The sequence below is a fragment of the Phragmites australis genome, chromosome 10 (genome assembly GCF_958298935.1).
Source record: "Phragmites australis chromosome 10, lpPhrAust1.1, whole genome shotgun sequence".
In the NCBI taxonomy this organism is placed as follows: domain Eukaryota; kingdom Viridiplantae; phylum Streptophyta; class Magnoliopsida; order Poales; family Poaceae; genus Phragmites; species Phragmites australis.
Genome location: NC_084930.1, coordinates 6097520 through 6124706, shown reverse-complemented (window position 1 = coordinate 6124706; position 27187 = coordinate 6097520). Strand labels below are relative to the sequence as shown.

Sequence of the window (27187 nt, the reverse complement as noted above, 5' to 3'; positions counted from 1 at the left end):
ATAGGTGGCAGCAATACTTTCTGTTGACGAATTATAAAGGGCATAGGAGTGCAAACATACATATATGTGTGTGTGTGAGAGAGAGATAGAGAACTATCTGTACAGGATTTTTTTAGAACTAATGGGAGCACTTGGTCGTACAGGTGGGGGAAAATGGCGGCCTTTATTTCAAAATAATCTAGTGGCGAATTTAAAGTTTATGGCCCCTTGGTTTGCTAAAGTATCGCGACGTATATAAATACCCGCTGCATAAATTCTACTCAAACGTGCCGCTACGCACACCACTCTGCTATCTTCGTGTCATTGCTGTCCGGCCGGCCTGTGTGGATCTGTTATTTGTCCACGGCTGCATGGCTTCGGCTACGTGAAGTTGTCTCTTCTTCTAACGGGCCAAAATGCCAGTATACTAGACTGTCTAAACATGACAACTGAAAGGTGAGCCCGTTCGATAGTCCATACTGTTTTGGACAACACGAAGAATTTCTCCGTTCACAAATAGAGTGTGTTATTTTGCAAGATATAACAGAGTTGCATGTCATAAAACTATTTTTGAAGTCAAATCTAGCTTTATCGTTTCAAAAGTTCAAACGAAACACAAAAAATATTCATGGTTAGAATTTATGTGAAGCAGCCACGCAGGGAAACAGAGAGACTCGTCATCGCCGCGATGATGTCATATCTTCTCGTATTCCCGTGGTCGTGAACTTCAAGGAATGGCCTACGAGCGATTATTGGACGAACAAGCACGATGCAGCGGAAAATTGCGTAAAAAAGAAGCCAAATCGATGCGATCCAGGTGAGGAAGGCAGACAAAAAGCCGTACGCGTTTATTGAGTTTTGCCGAAAGCCCGGAACAGATTTCAAAGCCGCCGTCTGGGCGGCGCTCGATCGGCTCACCGCCGGCGAACTCCAAGCCAAAAAAAAAAACCAAAGAAAATGTATCGACAAAATTGGCCACGTGTCGCCGCTTCGCCACGCGGGTGTTCGCTCGCGCGTGCGGCCGCGCCTACACGGCTGCGGCGCCGTCAGCCTCAGCGCCGCGTGGGGCGGGGGCGGGGACGAAGGCGAGCGGCTTGGCGCTGGCGAGGAAGGACGGCGCGTGTTCGCCGGCCATGATGACGACGACCTTGGGCTCCCTGTCGAGCGGCACGAGCACCCTCCCGAACGCGGCCTTCTCGTCGGCCTCCTGCCTCGAGGACGTCTTGCGGCGCGTGCAGATGAGCACGAGCAGCGCCACCGCGATGAGGCCCATCATGACCGCGAACGCCAGGAACAGGTACGGCGTCGGCGTTCTCCACAGGCTCGGCGTCCCGCCACCCATTAGCGCCACCTCCACACCTTCTCCTCCTGCTCCTCCTCCTCTCCCCGGTCTCATCTCTCTCTCTCTCTCTAGCTTTCTCCCTCTACCTTGCTTCTGTCAGTGTGGAGGGGTTGCTTGGTTGGTTGCGATTGAGAGGTGGGATGAGATGGAGAGGGTATATATAGGGGCGTGCAGAGAGAGGGGAAAAGAAACCGTGCTCGCTTGTTTTGCCGAGTTGCTCCCTCTCTGCCAATACAAGCATCTTGGGAAGTTGCGTATCAAAGTTGGTTGTGGATGGCGGCTGGCTAGGTAGATCCAGGTTAAGGTTAAAACTAGGGTTTAGGGTTTTGATAGAGAGGTCTGAGGTGGTGACCGGTAAGGCGGAGGAGGCAAACAGGGGATGACTGAAGCCGGGCGACGAGGGTGCCATCGGGCGAGAGGTGGAGGATCGCCGATAGATTGTGTCAGGAATAGGGACTGTAAAGCAACCGCCTGATAATATTGGGTTAACGTGACGGCGGTGACGAATCTGGAGATGGAAAACCACCGAAGCCTATAAAAAAAAGGTAGAGCAGAGGTGAGTCGCCGAAGAAGGAGCGGGGACGAGCTGCTAAAGACAAGAAAAAAAGAGACAAGCTAACACGTATAATTACCATTTTAGTGTCTAAAATCACATACGAATAGATCTGCTAAGGCGCACCCTTCCCCAAGGTGGTGCGTCAGTGCGTGAAGCTGCAGCGCTAGCCAGCTGCTGCATGCATGCACGCGCAGGGAGGAGAGGGCGGTTGCAGATTGGCAGGGCTACCGTACCTCTCCTCTGGCTGCTGCCTGCTGGGCTTGGCCGCATGGTGAAGCAGCTGGTTTTTGCCTTTCGAGACAGGTGGGCACACCGGAACGGAGAAAGGTGCGTGCTACACCAGCCAGTGTGATGTGAAAATTCGGAAATGCATGGAGTGGACAGTGGAGTAGTACGACTCCCAGCACTGGAGCACAGGCAACACGCACTCCTGCGCTGTGGCTCGATTTTTTTAGTTTTGGGTCAGGAAGTTTTTTTGGGGACTAGAGAGACGGTGAGACGCGGATACTCGAAAATGTTGGCAGCGCCTACGTGATGTAATGATGAGCTAAAACCGTAGCGTAGTGCATGGGAAAGTGGGTTCATTGAACCTAGCCATGCGTCTGGCTATACAGTACTCCTCCTAGTAGCTAGTGCGACCTTCGAACGATTGACGTCGGTCGAGCCGTGCGTTCGTGCTAGTACTCCTGTAGCGTGCATGATCGATGACGATAGAACTCCGTTATCTTGTTGCGCTACATCTCCAAGCTAGCTTCCATCTCTCTGAATGCTTCGGGACGTAGTTCGGTACGTACACTACAGGAGGATATATGCATGCGTAGCCACTGTCGTTAAAAAAAAAAAGAAAAAACGTCTCCATGCATGACACGGAGTAGTAGTGTAGAGTAGTGTACGTGGGCCGAGGAGCTTAGCCATGCGTCAGGTAGCCGGAAATGAGCTGGCATGCTGCGCAGGGAGAGGGAGCAGGTGGCGGCGTTCCCGACTCGCCGCATTCCGCATTCAATTCGATCGAATGCATCTGCATGCGTGGAAACTTGTCGCGGCGGAGAGCAAGCTAGGGATGGAGGGCCGGTTTGATCTGCACGTATGCTACGCAAGCTCCCCGCGTGCGCCTCGGAGCAAGCGCGTGAGCGACAGTGCGAGCGAGCTTCGTTTCAAGCAACAAGTTAGCCTAGCCGCCAGATTTCGCCGCGGACGTCGTCGACCGATCACAGCCGGAAACATAAAGGTAGTAACGGGATTGATGATTAGAGGGTGTGAATAGATATATTATATTTTTTTAAAATTGATAGTCTTTTTTTATTTAGATCACATAATGTATCTCAAAACTAAAGAAAAAACAAAAATAGAGAGAAATTTTAACAATAAAAAATCGAGACAACACGACTCTATAGATGATATATAAATCATAGGTTCTATTTAAAATTAATTTATGTTTCTTAGTATCGAAAGATCATAACTTGTAAAGAAACAAAAATAGATGAATACCGAGCAACAAAACTCTCTAAGTTGATTATCTAGAATCAAGAGAATTCAAAAACCTATCACATAAGCGTGTGTATACGAATTTTATGCCTCTAGCAATAAGAGAAATGACCTCATAAGGTGCTGACATTTTAGCCAAAAAAACAAAACGAAAATCAAAACCAGAAACCGAAAAACTTACAAACTTATAAAGGAACCAATAGAGGAAAACTAAAAGTAGGGTAATTCAAGCATATGAAAAAATATAAACTTTATTACTCGAAGAGATCGCCATATTTTAGACGGATTACAAAAATTTATCTATCAAAACTCTCACATATTACATAGGCTAAGCACTCATAATTTTCTTCTCTAAAACCCTAACTCTAAACTCTCAAATGAGTGACATAAGGAGGCTTTAATGGCTGATTCAAACTCTCTCATAATCCTACCCTTCTATTTATAGGCCTAGTAAATTTGACTCCTAAGTTTCCTAGTTCTTTTATAAAATACCCCTCTCTTATAGTACACTCTTACCTATAACTGAGGACATTTTAGTCTATTTTCTTCTCTATTCACCGGATAGCCACTGCATCTTCATGACTTAGCTTCACCTCGACGCAAGCTTCACGATGGTGCCACATACTTCTTCAGTTCTCCCACGATTTTGAGACCAAACCGCGAAACCATCTGCACGCTTCTCAAAGAATGACTCGTCGTTTTACTTACACCTTAAGTAAGAGCTTCGATATCGATGTGTGTACTCCATTATGCGATCTTGACCGCTGGTAAATCTCTCCCGCTCCCGGTCCCTCGGGCCGCCTTATCACTTGTACCAGCATCCCCTTCGCTTGATTTTATCAACATGCTATCTCCATCCACCTTCTATGCTCTACTTGACCTTCACGTGTTCAGCTAGAATCATCCTTGACTCCACCAGCCTCCTTAATCGTTCGGCACTAAGCACTTCGTTGGCCCCGATCATCCCATCGTCGACCGCTAAGTTGCATCCATCATCTGCATACCATGAGACAAGCAAACACATATCTCTAACTCCAATTTTAGTTAGTATATAATCAATATGCTCAAATGAAATCCTAAATCTATTCAAATCACATCAAAGCTTATGCAAAACCGAAGATCATCAAACCAAATAAATACCAATGTCAATCACTCATCACAAATAAAACAATACACATTTCAACTTGATTTCTCAATATATCATCCGTGCATATATATATTCACCTGATTTCATCATATAGGAGAGAGATATTGAAAGTGCATCTAAGCCCCTTAAGTGGGGTTTGTCTTATTGATGACAAAACGATTAAAGATCTAATATGTTTATCTAAGTCATGAACATGTCTAAGTCTAAATTGAGAAGACATATGACGTTTGACGCCTTTCAAAAAGAAAGTAGAAACAACTAGAAGTACTCAATATGATTTAAATTTCTCTATTTTTTGAAATTGAGTTTAAGATAGCCGCTCTATTAAGAGGGTTGCATTTTATTATTTGTTTAGTGTCTCAATGCTCAAGATATCCTTTAGAACCAATAAGTTGAGAGACACACTCATCCACGGACATCGGGTTGTTTAACAGAAGTTTACTGAGTCCGGAGTCTCCGGTGTTCACCGGATACTCCGGTACTCAGTATTTAGTTTGGAGCCTCCGAGTCAGACTCCAGCAGAAGGTGCTCGGTTCTATTTTATTTTTGTTGAAAAAGATCGGAGTCTTCGGTGTACACCGGATACTCCGGTAGTTGGTGAGTTTTAAGGCCGGAGTCTCCGAGGGAGACTCCGCCAGAGGTCGATCGGTTAGACATTTATTTTTGTTGAAAAAGACCGGAGTCTCCGGTGTTCACCGGATACTCCGGTAGGAGAAAATGTTTTTACCGAAGTCTCCGAGGGAGACTTCGGCAGGGGTGGCTCGGTTAATATTTATTCTTTTGATAAAAGGATCGGAGTCTCCGGTGTTCACCGGATACTCCGGTACCTGAAGAAGCCGGAGGGTCCGGCAAGTCTCCGGACTTAGTCCGAGTGGTAGCCCTGTCGGGACAGGAGATTCCGGTGTTCACCGAAGACTCCGGTAACTTAACAGATTTGTAACGGCTAGTTCTGACATGTTCTGTGACCGTTCTAACGCTATTTTTGGAACTGAGACCGGATACTCTGGGTTAGGTCTGATAAAACAGTAACGGCTAGTTTTTGAGAGAGGACTATATATATTTCCACACCACATGGCATTAAAGGCTTGCTGTTGCTGCTGAACTCTAGACTCATTGAGCATTCCAAGAGCATTCAAAATCCCTTCAACCACCTCTAGTGCTAAGTTTTACAAAAATTTAGTGAGTTTGGGTTTGGAGTGAGATTAAGGCACTTGAGCATTGAGTTCTTCATCGAGCATTCGCTGTGATTTTTTCTCTTAAAGCTTTGTGCTTCTAGACGGCAAGACGTCGCCCGTAGAGCACCCAACCTTTGTGGAGTGCCACGGGAAGTTTGTAATCGACTTCAAATTGAGTAAGGAAATTCTAGCTTGATCTTTGTGGTCGCTAGAAGAGGATAGGGTTGGAAAAGACCTGGCTCTTTGTGAGCTCCTCAACGGAGATGTAGGTACTTCTTTGTGAGGTGGGCGAACTCCAGGATAATCCCTTATGTTCTTATTTGTGCAATTTACTTAATCGTGTGGATTTGAGAATTTACATATAAATTATTTTAGTGATCATCTTGCTAGTATTTATTGTTGTTTAAGCTTTGTGATATCTAGTAGATTTAGTATCATCTTTAGATTCTAGCTGCTCGCTTTAATTCTAAGTTTCTCTTGATATCCTGTATAGATCAGAGACTTCGGACTAGACCGGATACTCTGAACTGACCGGAGTATCCGACCTTCACCGGAGTATCCGGCAGCTTTTAATATGCTGTTTAGTTTTAATTTTCAGAAAAGCCTATTCACCCCCTCTAGGCACTTTCAGATATGCATGATATTAGTACTGGTGTATTTAGTTATCTGTATGAGTGTTTATAGAGCTGCAACGTGTATTTTGGATAAGTAGAAGTAGATTGAGCGGATGTAGTAACTCTGAAATGAATAATATTTGATTGTTTGCATAGACGGATATAATGATTCTGTATCTATAGATGCAATAATCATGTGAAAGTGTTTGATTACTTGTATGAGTGGATTATGTAATCCTACACCTCAGATTAACGAGTAGATCCAATGTATCCATCATGCCATGCTCCATAGAAAAGCACAATTCAGACGTTTCCACAAGGTCAAGTTCCAATCGTATAATTATATCTGCGTCCATAAATACAAGTAGAAACAATATATATAGATAACCAAACAAACTTCTTCATAAAAATATACGTATAAACAAAATCATAATATTCCTAACACGAACAACTAAACACACCCTATATGATCGTTGCATTATGTGTCGTGTCATCTCTGCCTCTCAACCTGATGTATTCAATGGCTGCATGCGCAGCTAAACCATAACGGAACGGAGCACAGAAAATAAACGCATGCAAGGAGTGCACAAGAGGACGGTCAGGACCGAAAGAAAATCCAAAAATAGAACATATATAAACGTATTTACTAAAATAAATAATATATTAGTGTATTTATAATTTTAGTATCGGTATTCGACACATCATTTGCCGATAAACGATTTTTGATACACTGTACCCCGAAAATACGCTAGTTCGACCATATTCAGTATACCATGTGCCAAATATAGCCGAGCCCGGTTGACGTTGCTTCGTTGTCGCATCACATGTTGTCAGGGTCTCGTCAAGTTTTAATACTAATAAAAATCATTAGAAGTATCGTATCACTTACCACAATGAGACGACGGCAGCTGAGCTAGGCACATGGTATGTCGAATATAATTATACCTGCGTATTTTTAATATATAGTATACCAAAAATTATTTTTCAATAAATAAGATACCGAATACGAATACTAAAATTGTAAATATGTTATTATCGATTTCGACAAATACACATATATGTTGTCTAATTTTGAATTTTTTTCTCAAAACTGCCGCGTATCGGTCTCGGTCGTGCTGCTATAAAATCGTCGCGCGCCTTTTCATAGCGCCCGGGCGGTGGCAAGCCAAGTTGGAGACGACGACGATCCTCCCATTCCTTCCACACGCGTATGCATGGAGGATGGATCGAGCAAAGCAGGGTGAGAATGCGTCGCGGTGTGGTCAGTCAATCCGTGGAATGGTTCTGAACTTTTGACTGCACATGTCCACTCGAGTGCTCGATGGCTGGTGTTAATCCTAGGGGCAGGCTTTTGGGAAGATTCCGCTGCTGATTACGTTGAGCGAAACCATTCTGGACGAAGAATGATCCGGATGCATGATGCCAGATGCTCCGAGTTCATCCGAAAGCAGGGGCGGATTCAACGGTGCAGCAGGGGGCTCGAGCCTCTTCTACATGACCGACGCACTTGAGCAGTTGAGCGCCCCTCCCTCCAGCACCCCAAGACTCCAAGACGACCAGCCCCCGCTGACGATTGTCAAGCCTAGAGCCTGGAGGAGCAGCCTCTCCTATAATTTTAGTCTGCGTCCGCCCCTGTCCGAAAGTAACGAATACTGTCGGCTTTCTAACTCAGATCGACTTCTCGTCCGAAAGTGGGATGAGCTTCTTTGGATTAAGTCTCGCTCACTGCAGTAAAAAGGAACTGCTTTTGAGCTCATGATCCTCTACAGTAAGATAATGGAATAAATAGAGCTGTTATTTTTCAGTTGCCTAAAATATGTTTTATTTTAGTCAATGTTGCAAAGCCGTTGGATCTTAATCCATCACGCCACGAGTCTTCTCCAACTTTCAGATCTTCTCTCTAGTGTTTCTTTGTCTCTCATGCTCAACCCTCGCTTTGCCTGCCTCTCGCTGTCTTTATTTTTTTATCTTCCTGTAGACCTTCAGAATAATTTCTTCAGTGGCCTACGATAGATTTGCAGCCACCACCCACCCCGTGCTAACATGACTCCACCGATATCGTCTACTCTAGCCCCCACCCTAGCACTGCTCATCCGGCGACCCACCCTACCTCTGTGCCCACCACCACTGTCAAGCCGCCATGCATTCTCCGACCTCCTTCTAATTTTATAGTGACGAAAATCCCTGCCGAAAAATAAAACGAAAAAACAGTCACATGTAGTGTAGAAAGCGTGCAAAACAAAAGTGTTATAGATGAAAAGCAAAGGCTTGGAGCATTATAAACCTGGGAAACTAAAATTAATCGCACCATCAATCGCCAGATTTTTCTTATTCAGCCGATTCTCAAATTAAAACTTGGGTGGGCGGGAGGACAGTGGTAGTACGATACTAGCACTCGTTATCCTTTTTTATTTTTAAAAGTAGGGCACTTAACTAGCCCCTCTTTATTATTGAATGCTATTTGTGGGCACTTAATTGTAGCACCATTTGTTTGTCAGGTCGATAGTCTTCTTCTACAAAGTAACAGTTCATATATCTCAACTTGTCCCCTCAAACGGAAACTAGGAAAGTAATCATATATACTCCCAACTAGTGCGATTAAATATATACTCCCAACTTGTCCCTAGATCTGAGGAATAAAAAAAAAAAAAAACTAGTGCGATTAAATATAACCCAGGAATGTGCGCCCCCAGGAATGTGATCTTGTCGGCACTAATCTAAAAATAGACCAATACCTATACTATATATTGAGTCAGAAATTAATTTTAATATTTAGTAATTTCATAGATGATAAACAAAACATAATATCATAACTTAACATAATTAAAGGAACTTTGAGGGTCAATAAGAAAATAAACACCGCAACTAGCGTCTTCTTATTCCGTATTTTCCATAGGTTGAAGTAGAGCATCACCTTAGAATTTCCATCCTCAGAGTAATCTTCATAATCTTTCCGAACTAAGCATTATGGTTATACAAAGTGTGAGTACGTCTGAGTACTTCACAAGTTCTGGTAAAGTAATGATATGAATACACTCACAATAATAAAGGTTGCAGGGGCTTATTTTTATAAAGGTAGAAGTTAAATAAAACATTTAGTAAAAGTGAAAGTAAAGACTAAATTAAATAACCGCATGAATTAACATTCTTGACCTTAACTGAAGTTGACTATGTCAACCTAAGTTGACCACCTCAAACTGAAAGTGCATATAGCCTCCTATATAGGTTTTGATAATTGACGATAAATAATTAAGGGACTAATGTATATAATGAGTATTTAATAGGTAAAAGTTTTATTGATGTAAGTGACACGACGTTGACAACTCCCAAAAATTGAAGCAAGAAGACAACAAACGGTTTTACATTTAAAGCACTCTTTTATTTTTGAAACCAAGTATATGACCACCATACTATTAAGATGGTGCAACACTGTGATTTGGTCTTAAACTTAGTGCTCAAAAATACATACACTCAGTCTAGAAAGCTACACAAGTTCACAACACTAACACTGAGTCAAATACTTCTTAGTGATGTTGTGATGTTTACATCGGAAGCTCCAATGTCATCAGGTAGTCCGAAATTTCAGAACATGGAATTCTCAGTTAGGGATTCTTTTTAACATCGAAAGTTTTGATGTGGGTCAGACAGTCTAACTTTCTCAACCATGAAAGGTCTCCATTAGATGTTTCGATGGTTGGATCGGATGTTCCGATCAAAGTCAGAACATCTGTTTTTGTCAACATAGACCATTCTGTTTTGATTTAATTTTTCACATCGGATATTCTGATATTTGCATTGGATGTTTCTATGTGTTGTTTTTTTACCAAGTCTGGGTTGCGTTTTGAAGTTCAAATCTGTTATTTTAAACTGATCGAATGTTCTGATTGTGGGGATCGGAACTTCTATTGTGAGTTGAAAAGGTGTCCAACGGCTATTTTTTAAGGGATCTATTTATACACCCCTTCCCCCTCCCACAGTCCCACTCCTTTCACCTTGCTATTTTCGAACCAGAGAGCTCTCCAAAGCAAAAAGCTCATCTCCTCTCCAAATAAAGTGTCTTATCTTTTGAGAGAGATTTGAAAAGAGAGCTTGAGTGCTACAAAGAAGTTTACCTTTGAGCACTAGGTGTTATCTCCAAGTTTTTATGTTTGCATTTATTTCTCTTTGAGTTTGAGAACTACTAGATGGCTAGGAGTCACCGCCAACATGTTTGTGGTGCGGCATGAGAAAAATTGTGAAGGTCGAATTTCACCTCCGCAAGGGAAGAAATACCACAAGGAAGCTGAGGAGTGCTCTGTGCAACCTCGGGAGGAAAAGAGTTGAAAGAGACCCAGCTCAAATGTGATCGAGTCCCTTAATGTATACATAGTATCCCCCCAAGGATCCAAACTTTGGGAACAACATCCACGTGTCTCCATCTTTTGGTTATTTCACATATTTCCTTTACTTTATTGCAAGTTCATAAATTATTTTGTGTCAATCCTATTTGCTTATATCTCATATAGGATTGCACTTTGTTACTTGCTTTAGAGTAGCTTTAATTTCGTATTTAATTTTATTAAGGCAAAATTTTAGCTTGTTTAGAGGATTTTTTGAAGAATGCTTATTCATACCCCCACAATCTCGATCCTTCACAAATATGGTTCCCGCAAACATGAATGAAGCACCAACCCAAAGTTATCCAAAATAGTGTATCTAATCATGTGTGGCATTCCTCGTTGCTCATGTCCTTGAGCACAGCTAATATATCAGTTTTACACTCTATAGATGTTGTACACTATACCCATAAGATATGATCAAACTCTTTTGTCGGTACCCATCGGTACCTTACACACTTTCGAGGTGTACACAGAGTTGACCACTACAAGGCCTTTACAAAGTTTCTCCCAATAAGTGTCTATCCGCTAAGATTTCACTACCGAGTGACACAAATATCCTCAATAATGGAAGCCCTCTCTTGCTCCTTACGATTCCTAGGAAATCACATCCATTCTCCGTTCCACCACATTATCTAAACTATATTGGGTGTCACATCCCAAATCCGTAAATAGGTCATTAAACACAATCATGCATCATTAGTATCATGTTTAATTACTAAGTATTTGAGGAGTGCTTGTTATTTTAATGTTGGATTAGTATTTGCTAAGTATTTTTAAAATACCCGACACTAGAGTTTTTGTTTAGTTTAAGTCCCGCATAGGCGCGATGGGTGAATCCATTTAAAATGAGTTCATCTTGTGGTAATCGCTACGCATAGTCTCAAAGTTATTTTTTTGCAGCTAAATTTGAACTTGTTTCTCTAGCATGTGGGACCCATTAGCTGACCGCACACCTCACACTCCCTTTCCTACATGGCTGCAAAGCAGCATCCCCAGCCCTCTCTCTCAGCTCACTTTATCCCTCACGTGCTCCCTCTGACTCCCAAACTGAGCAGCACAAAGGAGTTGCTGCTCTCTCCTCTCCATCACTCAAACTCTCCTCCTTCTCCCCCACATCCCACCCCTCTAACTCCCAAGAGCAAGAATCAAGGTATGCATGTCACCTCATTGCAATCCCTAGCTCCTTAGCTTTCCATCCATCTAAGATTTTCTTGCATGCATGAAGATTTGGAGTAATTTCAAATCAAATTCGTCACCCCCTTTGCTCTGAAATTTTCAGCAGCCTTCATCCTCTTCTCCGAGCTTCTTCCTCCATTTTCTTCTGCACCCGAAGGTCTCCAGTCTCAACAAGAACCTTGGGTAAGTTCCCTAGGGTGTCATGGTGGGAATGCCATTTTAGTTTTGCTTTGGATGGGTTTTGCAGCGGCATTCTTGCTTTTGCGAAACATTGCTTCATTCTTGATGACTTGGAGCTAATAGGAGGAAATTGAATGAGGTAGGACCCGGGATTTGTTCTTGTGGGTAGATGGATCCTAGAGCCTTTTGGTTAGTGCAAACACACTTATCCTCTAACCAGAAAGACATGCAAGTGGAATCGACCGAAGAATCAGCGCAAAACTCGCGTTCTGCTAAAACTCGGAAGTTTCGGGTTACAACTTAGAAGTTCTGAGTAATTCTAGCTAAAAATACCCAAGAACCCTACTCGGAAGTTCCAGGTATAGCCCAGAAGTTCCGTATTAATCCGAGTAATTTTAACCGAGAACCCTCGTTCAGAACCTGACCCGGAAGTTCCAAGTAATCCTAGCAGAAACCACCCGAGGAACTCTACCCAGAAGTTTCAAGTATAACCCGGATGTTCTAGGTTAAACTGGGGAAAGCCTAACCAAGAGCCCTCGCTCGGAGGAACACCCGGAGGTTCCGATTATCCGAAAGTTTCGGCCTTAGCCCGAAAGTTTCAGATTAGTTTGAGTTAGGATTTAAACGAGGACCCCTGTCCGGAGGTTAAGCCAAAAGTTCCGAGTTCAACCCGAAACTTCCAACTTCCTGTTAGAAGTTCCAATATGGTTTAGATCTTAGAACTCGTTAGTCCTTTCGCGTGTCTTATACTCTCATCTTTGTATTGCATCCCCTTTTATTTTGTTTCTGTAGCATACATCTTTGCACCTCATTCATGCTAATCGCATTTGCACATGCTCTTGCTTATAGAACAAAGGACCGGAGTGTGATGCGGACGTGCTTAGGGGTGATCAAGACTTTGTGGTTGTTAATTGTGAAGTTGAGCAGCAAAACAAGTATCTAAGCATACTCTGCCTATTACTTTGGTTGTTAATAATGCTTATGTATGTTTACATGTTAGCGAGTCAATATCGGTTTATGGGTAGATCCTAACATTGCATTGCCCTACTTTGACTTTGTTTATCCGTTGTAACTTGGGTGGTTCTCATGTAATTGTCAAACGTAAAATAAATGTGATGTGCTTAGCAAGCTTAGGTCATTAGTAGAAGTCGATCCGTGGTTCGGGCATCGTTCACGAGTTTAGAGCTTATTTAATTATTCACAAAGATAATGACGATGTTGGGTTGTAAGAGTGTGAGGATGGGACGAGATGCGGGCGATGCTAGGGGTATGTTGGGAAAGGAGTCCCGGATGCCATAAATCGTCTGCATCGCATCAATTAAGCATCTTCTGTTGTTGCAGTTGGCTCTAACACTTTCCGTACTTATCACATATCGAGATAATGGTAAGATAAACCAAATACCTTTTGTAGCTGTAACCTTTTGGCTTGTTGGCCTATAGTGTTGTGGGCATAATAGGTTTACAGAGGTAACGACATAAAAGTGTTATGGGCATAATAGTTCTAGCTATCTTCACACCTGTAGGTGTATCTAAGGTGCCCCGGGAGTAACTCTAGTGGACCTCCGCACCTATAGGTGCATGTTCAAACGGTCGGGCTCATTGAAAAAGGTTGTCCTAAGTAACTCCTTGTGTGTGCTTTAGCGGGTAGCACAAGCTGAATGGTCATCGTGTCATGTGGGTAAAGATGTACCACTGCAGAGTATAAGATCAATTCAAATTATCACGCTATCTGTTGTGAGTATACTTCTGTCCATTTGCATCAACCGTACAGTTTAGATATTGGGACGTTGTCATAGTATGTTGGGAATTGATGGTGATGTTGATAACGAGTTGAGATGGTTCCAATGATAGATGTGTTATGTCAATTATCTCAGGATTGAAGATTGCTTATGGTTAGGTGTAGATGCTCACACATTAAGTTAAATTCTGCTCTGCATATGAAATTCATTTAACCTTTATGGCTGATTCATTTCTACGCATCCTCAAATGCATTCTCCTTAGAGTCGGTTTGTTATTAAGTAACTATTATGGATTAAGTCTTGCGAGTACCTTCATACTCACGCTGCTTTGCTTTTTAGGTGAGAAAAAGTTAGTGTTCGACTACTTCACGTCCACCGACGTTGGCGACAGGAAAGAGTAGTGCTACATATTCGAGAGATATCTTTTAGGATGGTGCTTATAGACACACATCACTACCCATCTTTTGTCGTTCATATATATATATTTGGTGAACAGTATGTACAATACGGACAGCTATGCACTACAGTGACTAACAGTACATACGATAGTGTGAACAGTAGACACAGTAGATGATGCATGAGCTACAGTAGATAGGCCACTTGAGTCCTGGCTCTTTAGTCTGTAGTATAGATATAGATGCGCACATTTTGCTTGCTTTTTTAAAAAAAAAATAATAAAAATACATGTGCATACTTGCTTGTCTTTTTGGAATGGGATTGCTATACTTTGTTTGGGTAATTTGGAACCTCTTTATATCTGAATTTTTCTCTGCCTCCTTTTCATCCTCTCCTCCATCTCCTCTATCTCAGGTGAGCCTCGAGCCTCCCAGAGGTTAGGGTTCGAGGGAGGGGCTTCTCACTTGAACTCCAACGTGTTAGGGTTAGGGATTAAGGGATTCAGGGTTGTGATTTGGGGGTTCGGTCTCCTCAGGCTTCGAAAGAGGTGCTAGGGAGGGAGGCGAACCCGATGGGGAGGCAGATGGTGGACGGTGCGGCGAGACAGCGAGGGCGCCGCCGACCGAGGTGATGGAGGACTACCGGTGGGGAGGGTCGGTGACGGAGGTGTCAAAATGAGAGCGGTGAGTGAGGGAGCGGACGGCGGGGAGCCACCAGAGCTGCCTAATTTAGGTGAGACTTGGGGCAGAATTGCTCCGGTCACCCCTTTTGGAAAGTCAATTTCGGCATCTACATCATCTTAATGCACGCAGCGCGGTTCATAGTACAAACGTTCATCATCAAGCTGGAATCATAAGGTTAAGTAAGAAACAAACTATAACAGGAAGAGCATCTCAAACCCTGTGCAGGGTGGCTAGTGGCGACGATATGATTAAGCGCCCCTTGATTTGTTCTCTTCGCATTCGACGAAAGCATAAGCCAGTAGTGCTCAGCCAGTACCCGATCTTTGACGAATACTCCTTTCGGCTGGTTTTCAGGCCGATTCGGTCGTGCTGTGGTGCGGTGAATCGATCGGCACGACACTACCAGTAACCAACGCCACACATTCGGCTGCCTTTTTTCTGTACGCACGCGGATCATACGATGAGGTCAACATCAACAGGGAGCTGGCGAGGTTTCTTGCCATTTCGCCGTAACACTTCGATTAAGCGGCGTCGCGTTTTTGACGTGACAAATGCGGCTTACCACTCTTGTCAGGAGCGGCAGCCACTGCACCGGTGAATCGGCGATGGTGGTGGACTCGGTTAGTCGGCGACGAGGTATGTGTGGTGTGTGCCAGACAGCGATCGCGCGAAAAGGTTGGTGAAAGAGAGAAGCAGCATCGTGTGCGCGAGAGCGATGGGGCACTAGAATTTCTTCGTTGCACGTTGCGATCGGGCCGAGGATCGGAGTGCGTGCGTGCGTGCGATCGTGAGGCGATTGCCTTTGCTAAAAGGTGTTTCTTGTCCGCTCGCGTGAAGAACAGGCGACTGATCCGATCATCCGCGCGCCCATACGCGACTAAGGCCGTCGGCACGTTCGTTTCCACGAAACTTTCTCGCTTTTCACCTGTGCAACGCGGCGAGGCGAGGGCGCGCAATCCACCTTGTGCTGTTGCGCAACTCGAAACACGGCTAACGCTCGAACACGTCCGGGCTGGCGCCTACAACTAGGGACAAAACTAGAACTTAAATTATGATGGTATCAAATACATCATACAAAACAAATATTGATCCTAAAGATTAATTTATCATGATATACATATGATCAAAATAAAACAATTGCTACTTAATTTTTTTTCCCGAAAGTGACGACTAGAAATGCTTGAATAGACGGCTTACAAATTTCTTATAAAATAGATGACCTCCTTCTTGTTCACATAATATTCTAAAAACACACAAATAGAAACATAAACTCTATTTCAGACCATTATATATATCTTTAAGCACAAAAGCTTGAAACTTGAACGAATAACAAAACCAAGAGACAGTCAGCGAAGAAGCAACTCTTCAAGTTGATAGTCTAGAGACAATGAGATTTAATATCATCTCAAATACATAAATATATAAACGTTTATACCTTAGCAATAAGAAGAACATGCAGGTGGAAGGATCCACTAGAGAAAGAAGATACTCATTTTCTGTTAGAAGTTTTTGAACTTGCTTTTTAACTCAGCTAAGCTTATCCTGAAAGACTATACATGTGGAACAGTTCGGCTGCATATCCTTTAAACACCCAGTAGTCTTCAATCTAGATTCTAGCTCCTTAAGACGTTTGTCTTTCAGTTCAACATTCTTTGTAAGCAAAGGGTAATTCTTGTAAGCGTCTAAGAGAGTAGACCTAGAATACTCCTAAATGAGCTTCTTAAACCCTAGCACTAGACTCTCAAATAGGTGACACAATAGGCTCAAATTGCTGGCTCTATCCCTCCCATAACTGTACTCCTCTATTTATAGCTCTTGAAAACTTAACCTCTAAGTTTTCTATCTTGTTACTAAAATATCCTCTCTTATAGTACACTCATATTTACCATCGAGAGTATTTTGGTCTATTTCTTACTCCGTCCATCGAACGGCCACGTTGCCTTCACGATTTTCTTCTTCTCAATGCAAGCTTTGCGATTGGTCCACATACTCCTTTAGTCCTCCTACGGTTTTGAAGCCCAACTATGAAACTCTCTGCACGCTTTTCAAAGCGTGACTCTCCACCACTTGTTTTGCCTCAAGCAAGCGCTTCGATGTCAACGCGTGTTCTCTATCTTGCAATCTTGACCACCGGTAAGTCTCTCTCGCTCCTGCTCCCTCGGACCACCTTGTCACTTGCACCGGTATCCCATTCGTTTAACTTTGTTAACACACCGTCTTCGTCAACCTCCATCCCATACGTTGCTTAACCTTCACGTGTACCGCTAGAATCATCATTGACTTCGCTCGGTCTCCTTGTTTGTTTGGCACCAGGCTCCCCGTTTAGCCCCGATCATCTCGCCGTTGACCGCCAAGTTGCATCCATCACCTGCACACCATGAAACAACCAAACATGTTTCTTCAAACTCCAAAACATCTTTAGGTTAGCACAAAATAAAAAACTTCAACTCAGAGCATATCTTATAGAAAATGTGAACACCGGATGTTCTAGTGTGTTCTGCTACTGAATACCGGACCATATGGTGAGTTCAACTCCATTTTGCGCTCATAGAATTTGCTCTCTACAAGAAAAAGTCTGGTGCATTGCTCTGGTGTTCACTATTTAGTCACCGGAACATCCGTTGCCTTCTTCTCCACTAGAACACGCTGTTACAATCCCTCGAAAAGAAATGGTCCGGTGATTAGTCTGGTGTTTAAGCCTGCACACACTGGACTTTCCGGTGAGTGCCACTGCATCACACTCCATAATTGCACCATCTCTGCAAAAAAAGCTCTGGTGTACTCTCTAGTGCTCACACAGCTTATCACCGTACTGTTCAATAAGTACAACTCACCAGAACCCAGTTTGCATTATTTTCTATTAGAAATAGTCTGGTGCACACAAGTAGCAAACATTGGACCATCAGGTGCCCGTTTCAAAATTTGTCATCAAACTGCAAACCTCCGACATCAGCATCAGCACCACACTGGACCATCCGGTGAAACCAATTTCCTAGGCACCGGATATTCTGGTGAGAACAAATCATCTAGACTTAGAGAAAATCATTTCAATTCTATTCTCCTTCAACTTGAGTTAGTCATGAATAAGAACATACATCAACAAACGCATGTTAACCAAGTCTATCTCAACTCAAACGATATCAATGACTCATCAAACATATCAACTAAGACACTTATCCACTTGTTTTCTCAATTTTAATTTACTCTGGTTACGGTGCACTAAGTACCTACCTAGCTTCGCCCCAGCGTACAATAGTATCGTGATTGCTACGTGATCTCAGTTCCTAGAAACTCGATCGACCTCCATGGGTCCCATCCGTCTCACGACTGTCGTGCCACTGGTTAGAAATCCATGAAACACAAAAGTAGATCGTGATAGTGAGGATATAATATACCAATTTTTACGTGAAAAAACCTTGCAATTAAAAACCATAGGTGATAGCAACTATCTTCACTATGTCAAAAGAGTTACAAATACAAGAGAATAATAATAAGTTATTAAGTCTTACTATACAACTTACAAGATGTATATACGATGGTAAATATGAGTTGACTCCAACATGGAAACAAATATGCTCACCCGATGGGAATATATACTCTAGATTGCGCTGCCTTATCAAGAACATTGAGGGCAACCAAATCAATCCAATTATAAGTTTAGAAACCCAATCAAGAATGTCAAACCTAAACGATTGGTCGATATCGAACTCAGTTGGCTGGCATTACTAACAAATCCAGATCCCCTTTCGCAACCCCATACATAACTACAGAATCAAGCAGTTTTAGCAGTCCACACACCAACATCCCTTTTGGACCTGTTTAAATATACGTGCACACTTTGGTCGATGCATGTTCCAGTGCAGGGCGGCTAGTGGCGACGATACGATATGATTCTGATTCGGCGCCCCTTGTTTGTGTTCTTTTGCATTCGGCGATCGAAAGCAAACAACTCGTAGCGCCCAGCGCCCTGTATATCTTTGGCAAATCGAGGAATCGTCGCTTTCAGGCCGGTTCGCCCTTTTTCGTTGCTGACAGTAACCATCACGCCAACACACGTTCCTGTCGCGAGTTGGGCTGGCTTTGCTTCGATCACGTTCGAACGATGGGAGGTCAAACATTAGACAGGGCGACGTGCCATTTCGCTGGGTTTTTTTTTTCTGGTTTGCGGCACGATTTTTGGCGTGCTAAACGTGTCTCATCACGCTGTCTCAGGAGCAGCCAGCACTGGTGATGCGGCGACGGTGGGGTGGCCTTGGTTGGTGATGTGATGTACATGGATGGTGTGTGCCAGGCACTGATCGCGTCGTCTATCCACCAAAGGGAGATGAAAGAGTATATATCCGTGGCAAATCGCGTGCGTGAGAGCGACGGGGCACTGAATCTGTTATGTTCGTTGCGTGCACCGATCGTTTCTTTTTGAGAACCTTTATAGTACACCATGATACTAGATGATGAAGAGTATCATTGTTGTGATCCAACTGTCTATTTTAGTATGTATTATTGTAATTATCTTGATACCCTTAGGGGTAATTACGTCATTGACTGACCGGACTTCGGACCTTCGTCACCCATCATCGACCGACCGACGGAGGGTGAAAACCCTAATAAATGAAATAAACAGAATAAGTGAAAGCTTATCCGAAGAATAAACTAACATTTTGATCTTCCCTAATTAAACATATAATTTACAAGTTTATCATAGTTTTTTTTTTCCAATCCTACCCTTATGATACCCATGATACTCTTTAATGATACCCATGATACTGATAGGTGATAGAGTATTATTGGGCCAATCTAAGCCACTGGATGAAAAAATGGACGATATGCACTTATTTTGGTGTACTGTAAAAGTCCTCTTCTTTTTTTACCCTCAATGTTGTTTTGCACGTTGCGATCCGGCCGAGGATCGAAGTGGCTCCCGGACGTGCCGTCGCATTTGGTAAAGACCATCTCCAACTGTTTTCTAGTCCTATTTTTTTTTAATTCTCGTTCTCTTCAACGATATAACGGTTTCTTTTTACCTCGGTATTTTCTCTTCTTTTCGTTTGTGAATCCACTTGAAAGAAAACTATTGAAGATAAAAAAAAAATGAAAAAAAATAAGAACAAGAAGACTAATCAGAAAGAAAATAAAATAAAGAAAAAAATAATTGGAGATAGCCTAAAAGATGTTTGTTTCCGCTTTGCTTACCGGTGCCGAGTATTGGAATTAGAAAAGAGACATACATAGATAGTAACTAGGGAGAATAATTTTTTATTTATTGATGAATAATGTTTACATTATATAGTATATGAATATTAGTTATTATAACATCCTGAGTTTTAGCATTTTAGGTAATAGCAAGATTCACTGCAAATTAAAAAATTTATAGTTAATTAAATCAAATAAAATCAAGGAATTATACATTTAAATATATACTTATATGTATACATACATATTCAAATATTCAAATGTATTACTTTGGTTAAGTATTCCAAAATGCACCACCTTAAACTCTAAACTTCTTCATGTATTAATCGATTCATCTACATTTGTTTTATGGTTTTTATGGTTCCTTGAGTGGAGATTTAAAATTAACTGTCTCTCAATTTTAAATTTATTCTTAGATTCTATTCAGCTCAAATTTAATTTGATTCAAATCATCTTCCAAATCTCAAAGCTTTACTTCTAATTCATAATTCAAATATTCCCATTTGAATTGATTCTAATCCAAAGTCAAATCTAAATTCAAATCTCTCATTTGAATGTAAACCCAAACATTCTTTTGTTTTCCTTTTCTTGTTTTCACCCCGAGCTTTTTTCTCTCCTCGGGCTGCTTCTCATTTTTCCCTCTCAACGTGGCCCAGCAAGCCAGCCCAACCGGCCCAGCTCCCTTCCCCCTCCCTTCTCCCGCGTCTAGGCCGCAACCGCACTGCCAGCCCAACTTCCTCGCTCGCCGACCACCCACTCGCTAGCGCCCACGTGCGAGCCTTGGTCATCCATGTGTCGTCTATCCCACGCTCGTACGTCCGCGCCTTCTCCCTCTCCTCCAGCACAACGCCGCGCCACCGCGATGGCCAACACAATGAATACGCCAGCGACTTTCTCGCCCCCCCCCCCGACATCTCTTTGCACTCTTGCCCACTCTCCTCTCTCTCCACCCTCATAGCCGCCTCCCGAGCGTCTGACGTCGTGCGACTTCCGCGCCCATGCACGCGCATGGCCAGCGTAGACCTGCCACCGCCACAGAGAAGCCGCACCGCACCTTCCCGCTATCGTTGCCCCCCTGTGTCACGTCATCGTGCTCCCATCGCCTCTTTGTGCGCCCTCTCCCTCTGTAAATAGAGCGGCCTGATCTCTCTCCCTCTCTCTGTTTTCCCACTTCGCCACCACCACCATATCGCCACCATCGTCATTCTCGCTGTTGTAGCTTCGCCGTCACTAATTCTTCCCCGCGAGCTGCTGAGAAGCACCATAAGGTCACCGCCGTCCCTATGCCGCTCTCCATGGACCGGAAGCCTGACCGGAGCCCACCCTCGTTGGAAGCCAAGCCATTCCGCCGCCGCCCCACCGTCGCTTCGCTGGCCGTAGTCTAACTTCTTGCCGTTTTCAAGCTCGGTGAGCATCCCAGTCCCCTTGCACACCCTCCTAGCTAGCAGGTTGTTGTTAGCATGCTCTCTCTTCGTGCGGTCATGTGCAACCATGCGTTTGGTCCTCCACTGTCGTGCCATGGTCGTCGCCGGTGTGCATATGCCCTTATATGTGGTTTGGCCTTAGTGCCGAGTAGCCCAGGGAGTTTTAGGCCCCTTTTCCATGCAGGTTGATCACGAGTAGTTGAAGGGTGATGTTGTCCAGTTTCTTTGTGCCACTGCCGTCTTCCTCGGCCGCCATCTAGCACCACCCCAAGTATCGCCTGCCGTCGAAGAGCTTCTAGACAAGTTCCCCATAGTGCGTAGATGTTCGTCACATCTTCATCGTCATAATTCCTCGCTAGGAGCACGATTCCGGCGAGCTCTCTGACACGGTTTCGCCGCAATTGCTTACCGCCCATTGATCCCTTCACCGCTCCGCTGGCCAATGAGCCCGTGCACACGTCCGTGTGTGTGGCTGGGCCTGCTCTAGTGCTTGTGCAGCCCGACCGAGTGGGCCGTGGCTCCACCCGGTAGCGGCCGGCCTGCCAGATCGACCCAGCAGCCTCAAAGGCCTTGCCCCACGAACCTTGAGCCGGCTTGATTTTTTTTTATTTCGAAAAAAAAAAGTTACAAAAATAGCCTCCATTTAAAAAAATTGCAAAACTAAACTATTTTTATAATTTTGACAGCTCTTTCAATAGAGAACAATAGTCTAGTTCTATATTTTTTCAAAAGGATACCTATTCTTACAATTTTTTAATTTCGAAATATAAAAATAAAAAGGTCAAACCGACCGACCGGCAGGCGAACTCCGGTTCTGAAACGATGGCTCTAATGGTTTCTGACATGCGAGTCCTGGCGCGCGAACCCTAGATCCGAACCCGCACTCGCGCACACGCCCGCCTTATCATTCCGAGTCATACCAGCGGCGGCTGGAACCGGGAGCCCCGTTGCCGGCCACCCTCCTCCGCTCGCGCGCGTCGAGTGGCCTCTCGTCGTCGTCGGGCCTCAGGTCGGCGCCCTCCGTTGCTGGGAGCTCCACCGCCTCCCGTCGCCCTCTCCTCCAGTCGCCGCCGCCGCCCCCGGACGGGAGCACCGCGCCCTCGACTCGCAGATCCGGCGACGTCCTAGGTAATCGAAGCGCCTGCACTGCGGGAGCGGATTGTTTGCTAGGTTTGGTTCGGGCTGTGTATTTGAAATCGGGTTGACCGATCCGAGTTGGGCACGCGAAACCGTTCAACTGAAAATCAGAACGATTCAGGGTTTCCCTGCTTGTTACTGCGGACTATGCAATTTCTGCTGTTTTCTTTCTCAAAGTAATGTATCGTTGTACATCTAACGCCCTCTCTGTGATTGAGAAAAGGGACCAGCTAAATCAACCTTTCATACACGGCCCTTGCATTAGTTTCTAGCAGGAAGTTCAAAGGAAACCGTGAGATAATGTTTAAAATGCTCAAACAACTAGTGTGTGATCCAAAAACATTGCTACTATACCTAGATCAAATAATTTGGAGTTAGTTTGTGGAAGAGACAAGTCTGGAATGCTCTAATCATTGCAGTCTTGTCGTCCATTTAGTTGGCAAGAAATAAAGTATTTGTTAGAGGAGCACTACCTTCTGTTCTCACATGGAAGCCTATATTTCAAGAACTAGTGCGGAGTTTGAATTCTTGCTGATGGTTGGTTGTTATTAAGCATTGCATTTCATTGCTGGAGATATGTTTTACTCCTTCTGTAAACGTGTAACCTTGATTATTTAATGAAGTTTCTCGCACTCGGTTAGCCTCTCGCTCGCACATGGAGTTTCTAAAAGAGTCTTGTTACAATTAGCCTAATTGTCGGACCTGTTGTCTCTTTGTAGGAAGCATATACTTATGAGGAAGGGGCAAATTGTGGCTGTTCTTCAAATAGGTGGAGAATTCACCACTGATGCAGATGGTCACATGTCTTATTCTGGTGGAGAGGCACATGCAATGCTTGTCAAAAGTGACTGGACTTTTAGTGCATTTAAGCAAGAGATATCATCGACACTTAACAATCTGAAGCTCGACCAGTTTGCACTCAAGTATTTCCTTCCAAAGAATGATAAAACCTTGATTTCTATTTCCAATGACAAGGACCTACGCCGCATGGTTGAATTCCATGCGGAGTCTGAAACAACATACATTTATGTCATGAAGAAATTTGACAACAGGTACTTGCCAACTGTCATAACATTTTTGTAATCGCATTAACAAATGACGGAATGACACGAGTCATTTCTGCAGGTCAAAGAGCATTGTTGCTGACTCGGGCACTCCTGCTGCTGTAGATGCCTTTGCAGTTGTTCCAACAACTCAGGATGGGTCTAAGAGACAAAAGGTTTGTGTAAGCTGGAAGAATGTGATCACTGGAGTTGGCCAAGTGTTCGAAGGTCCTAAGGATTTTCGTGATGCCTTACATAAGTATGCCATTGCGCATAGATTCCATTACAGATTTATCAAGAATGACTCATCTCGTGTGACTGCGGAATGTACTGGTGAAGATTGCCCATGGCGAATACATGCTTCCAAGTCCCCTGCAAAGAAAGAATTCATGGTCAAGAAAATATCTGAAAGCCACACCTGTGAATCAGAAACAGTCAAAAGTCATCGTCTGGCTTCTCAACGATGGGTTGCTAGTGTTATAAAAGAAAAGTTACGTGATAGTCCAAACTACAGGCCAAGAGATATTGCAAATGATCTTCAACGGGAGTATGGACTGTGCCTGAACTATTCACAGGCTTGGCGTGGAAGATCAATTGCTCAAAAAGAACTTTATAGCTCACATGAAGAGGCATGCAGTCAGCTACCATGGTTTTGTGAAAGGATTGTAGAAACAAACCCTGAAAGTGTGGCAACTGTTGTGGCTTTGGAAGATTCAAAATTCCGTTTCTTTGTTGCATTCCATGCATCGCTCCATGGTTTTGAGCATGGGTGCAGGCCACTCCTTTTTCTTGATGCGATAACTGCAAAACCAAATAAGCATTGGAAGCTACTGACCGCTACTTCAGTTGACGGGGAAGGCGATGTGTTCCCAGTTGCATTTGGTGTTGTGGATGCTGAGGGTCGTGAAAATTGGCATTGGTTTCTCGAGCAACTAAAATCTTCACTGGCGACATCTGGAGCCATGACATTTATATCGAGTGGAGAAAATGAACTATTTGATGTAGTATCTTTGGTTTTCCCTGAGAGTCATCATGGATACTGCGTGGAGTCTCTTATTGAAGAATTTAAGACGCAACTGGATGATGCATGGACTGAGGAACTGAGAGATTCCATGGTTGAGCATCTTAAGAAGGCCATATATTCATGCACAGTTGACGAGTTCAATCAGTATATCGAGCTCATCAAAGGTGAATCTGACAAGCTTTCTGATTGGCTTTTGGAGATCAAACCTGAGCGGTGGTCAGATGCCTTTTTCAAGGGATTGCGGCATGGCCAGTATTCGTGCAATATTTTTGGCACTGTTGTTGAGTGGATCCCCACAAGATATGAGCTTTCGGTTGTGCAGTTGGTTGACACGATCAGATGCAAGCTCATGGAGATGATGTACATGCGCAGGGAGTCTTCTAATGCATGGACTGAGGTATTAACACCTGCAGCTAATCAGAGATTGCAGGAAGAGGTGAGCAAAGCCCACACACTCAATGTCATCCCAACAGAAAGTGGTGAAAATGGTAATGTGTTTAAGGTTTGTGATGACTCGGTTAATGTTGTGAACCTAGACACATGGGAATGCACCTGCCGAAGGTGGCATATTTCTGGGTTGCCATGCATGCATGCAATTGCAGTATTTGAGCGTGCTGGACAATATGCATATGACTACTGTGTTAAGTATTTCACGACGGAATGCTACCGCTTGACCTACTCCATGTCAATAAATCCAATACCTGATGTTATTGTGCCTCCTACATTAATTGATCCAGCTCAGAGTCCAGCAACATACCCATGCCCAGTGCGAACCCGTCGTCGGGTTGGCCGGCCAAAAGAGAAGCCAGCTGATCCTCGCATTGCAATTAAGAGGGCAGTGCGCTGCAGCAGGTGTAAGGGTTATGGTCACAACAAGGCAACTTGCAAAGTTCCTATCAGTACATAATCTTTACCCATCGGTTCTGTTCTGCAATGTACATTAACGCGGAGAGTTGCTCTCGTTGTTCTCTTCAATGTTAGTGCTGCTGTTTCTTTTGATAATCTGTGATATATTCTCTAGTGTTGATTTAGCTCTAAATTGCTCTGTATTCCTCCATTGCTTAGACTAACTGTATCCAAGCTTGTGAAGTAAACATTGTAGCTGACACCGTTGGGGAAGCCTTGGCAAGTCTGTTGTACTGCAATCCAGTTTTTTCTCGTTCCTTTACCGTTCTGGCTGCTGTGTGGCTTTCTTACCAATTACCATATTAGGCAAGACAGGTAATTACAATGACTTGAAAGTCATTTTTTGGTCGAAATTTTCAACATTATTTGTTTGTAGTTCATAACTGTTCTGACACATTCGACTTGTTCTTTGGGGAGCAATTTCTTCTTGAGAAATTCTACGATTTACCATCGAATAACTACAGATTCTACAATTCGTCATCGAATAAATTCTGTTTACTTCTATATCATCGAATAAATGTTTCAGTTCCTTATATACCATCGGCTTCCGATACTATCCTCAGTTGTACTGTTTATGAACAGTACCCGAGAGTAAAAAAAGTCAAAAAATATGTCGATTTTTGTGCACGCTCTATAATTCATAATCAACCCGTTTTAACTATATTCACCTAAAAATATTGTGTAGAATTCAAACTAAAATTCTTCAAAATGTACTATTTTTGTAACTTCTTGCAATTTTTAAGCCTCATAAAAATTTACAAAAAATATGAGAAAATTTACTAATATTCCTCTAATGTGATGTAATAATTTCTAAAATTATCTCCCGCGGTGAAAAAATGAGTTCTTGGTAATGCATAGTATTACAAAAGTAGCAAATTTTGAGAAATTTTAGTTTGAATTTTACACAGTATTTTTAGTGAATACAATTAAAATGGGTTGATTATGAATTATAGAGCGTGCACAAAAATCGATATATTTTTTTGACTTTTTTTACTCTCGAGTACTGTTCATAAACAGTACATCGGAGTGTAGTATCGGAAGTCGATGGCATATAAAGAACTGAAACATTTATTCGATGGTACAGAAGTAAACAGAATTTATTTGATAGCGAATTGTAGAATCGATAGTTATTCGATAGCAAATCGTATAATTTCTCTTTCTTATTCCAGAGGCACAGCACTGGTGTATTTCTTTTGGCATTATACATCTACACTGAGTCAGTTCTGACATGTTTGCTGTGCTATGTTGGCTTACCCATGAGGCCATCCATGACTGAACAGCGAGCACTCTATAACATGAGCAGACGCAAGATAGTGAGCTATTTTGGCATTTTGCTGTTGCGTTGGGGCAGTATTTGTTTTGTTTTAGCATAATTGGGAGCTGTGAATTCATCAGTCATATTGTATCTGTTCATGTTATTATTCAAAAAAGAATTGCTTCGACGAAAAAAACGAGGATTGTTTCCCTAGAGTTCTTAAGGTGCATCGTTATTGTGTTTTCTAGTAATTTCTGAACTGATAATTGCGGTGTTTTCTTTGTAGAAGGTATTAGGCACTATAAGGCAAAGGCATTCTGCTACTGTGAATCTGTAGTCATGCCTTGTGATCTCTTT

The 27187-nt window shown here is 43.2% G+C and overlaps 2 protein-coding genes across 2 annotated transcripts; one reads left to right on the top strand and one right to left on the bottom strand.

Annotated features, from left to right (window-relative positions):
• Window positions 1–675: 675 nt before the first annotated feature.
• Window positions 676–1482, bottom strand: LOC133883497 (protein GLUTAMINE DUMPER 5-like). The gene has a single exon (XM_062322841.1). It carries the CDS (start codon window positions 1373–1375, stop codon window positions 1007–1009), a length of 369 nt encoding a protein of 122 aa, XP_062178825.1. The 5' UTR covers window positions 1376–1482; the 3' UTR covers window positions 676–1006.
• A 20789-nt stretch (window positions 1483–22271) lies between these two features.
• LOC133883317 (uncharacterized) lies at window positions 22272–25832 on the top strand. Its single transcript, XM_062322604.1, has 3 exons — window positions 22272–22593; window positions 23322–23654; window positions 23728–25832. Exons 2-3 carry the CDS (start codon window positions 23335–23337, stop codon window positions 25574–25576), a joined length of 2169 nt encoding a protein of 722 aa, XP_062178588.1. The 5' UTR covers window positions 22272–22593; window positions 23322–23334; the 3' UTR covers window positions 25577–25832.
• Window positions 25833–27187: the final 1355 nt, after the last annotated feature.

Bases quoted from the DNA above. Each gene is read 5' to 3' on its own strand.
- LOC133883497 (XM_062322841.1), bottom strand. From the start codon at position 1,375: ATGAGACCGGGGAGAGGAGGAGGAGCAGGAGGAGAAGGTGTGGAGGTG.
- LOC133883317 (XM_062322604.1), top strand. From the start codon at position 23,335: ATGAGGAAGGGGCAAATTGTGGCTGTTCTTCAAATAGGTGGAGAATTC. The intron at 23,655-23,727 runs GTACTTGCCAAC...TCATTTCTGCAG, and splicing joins ATGAAGAAATTTGACAACAG to GTCAAAGAGCATTGTTGCTG.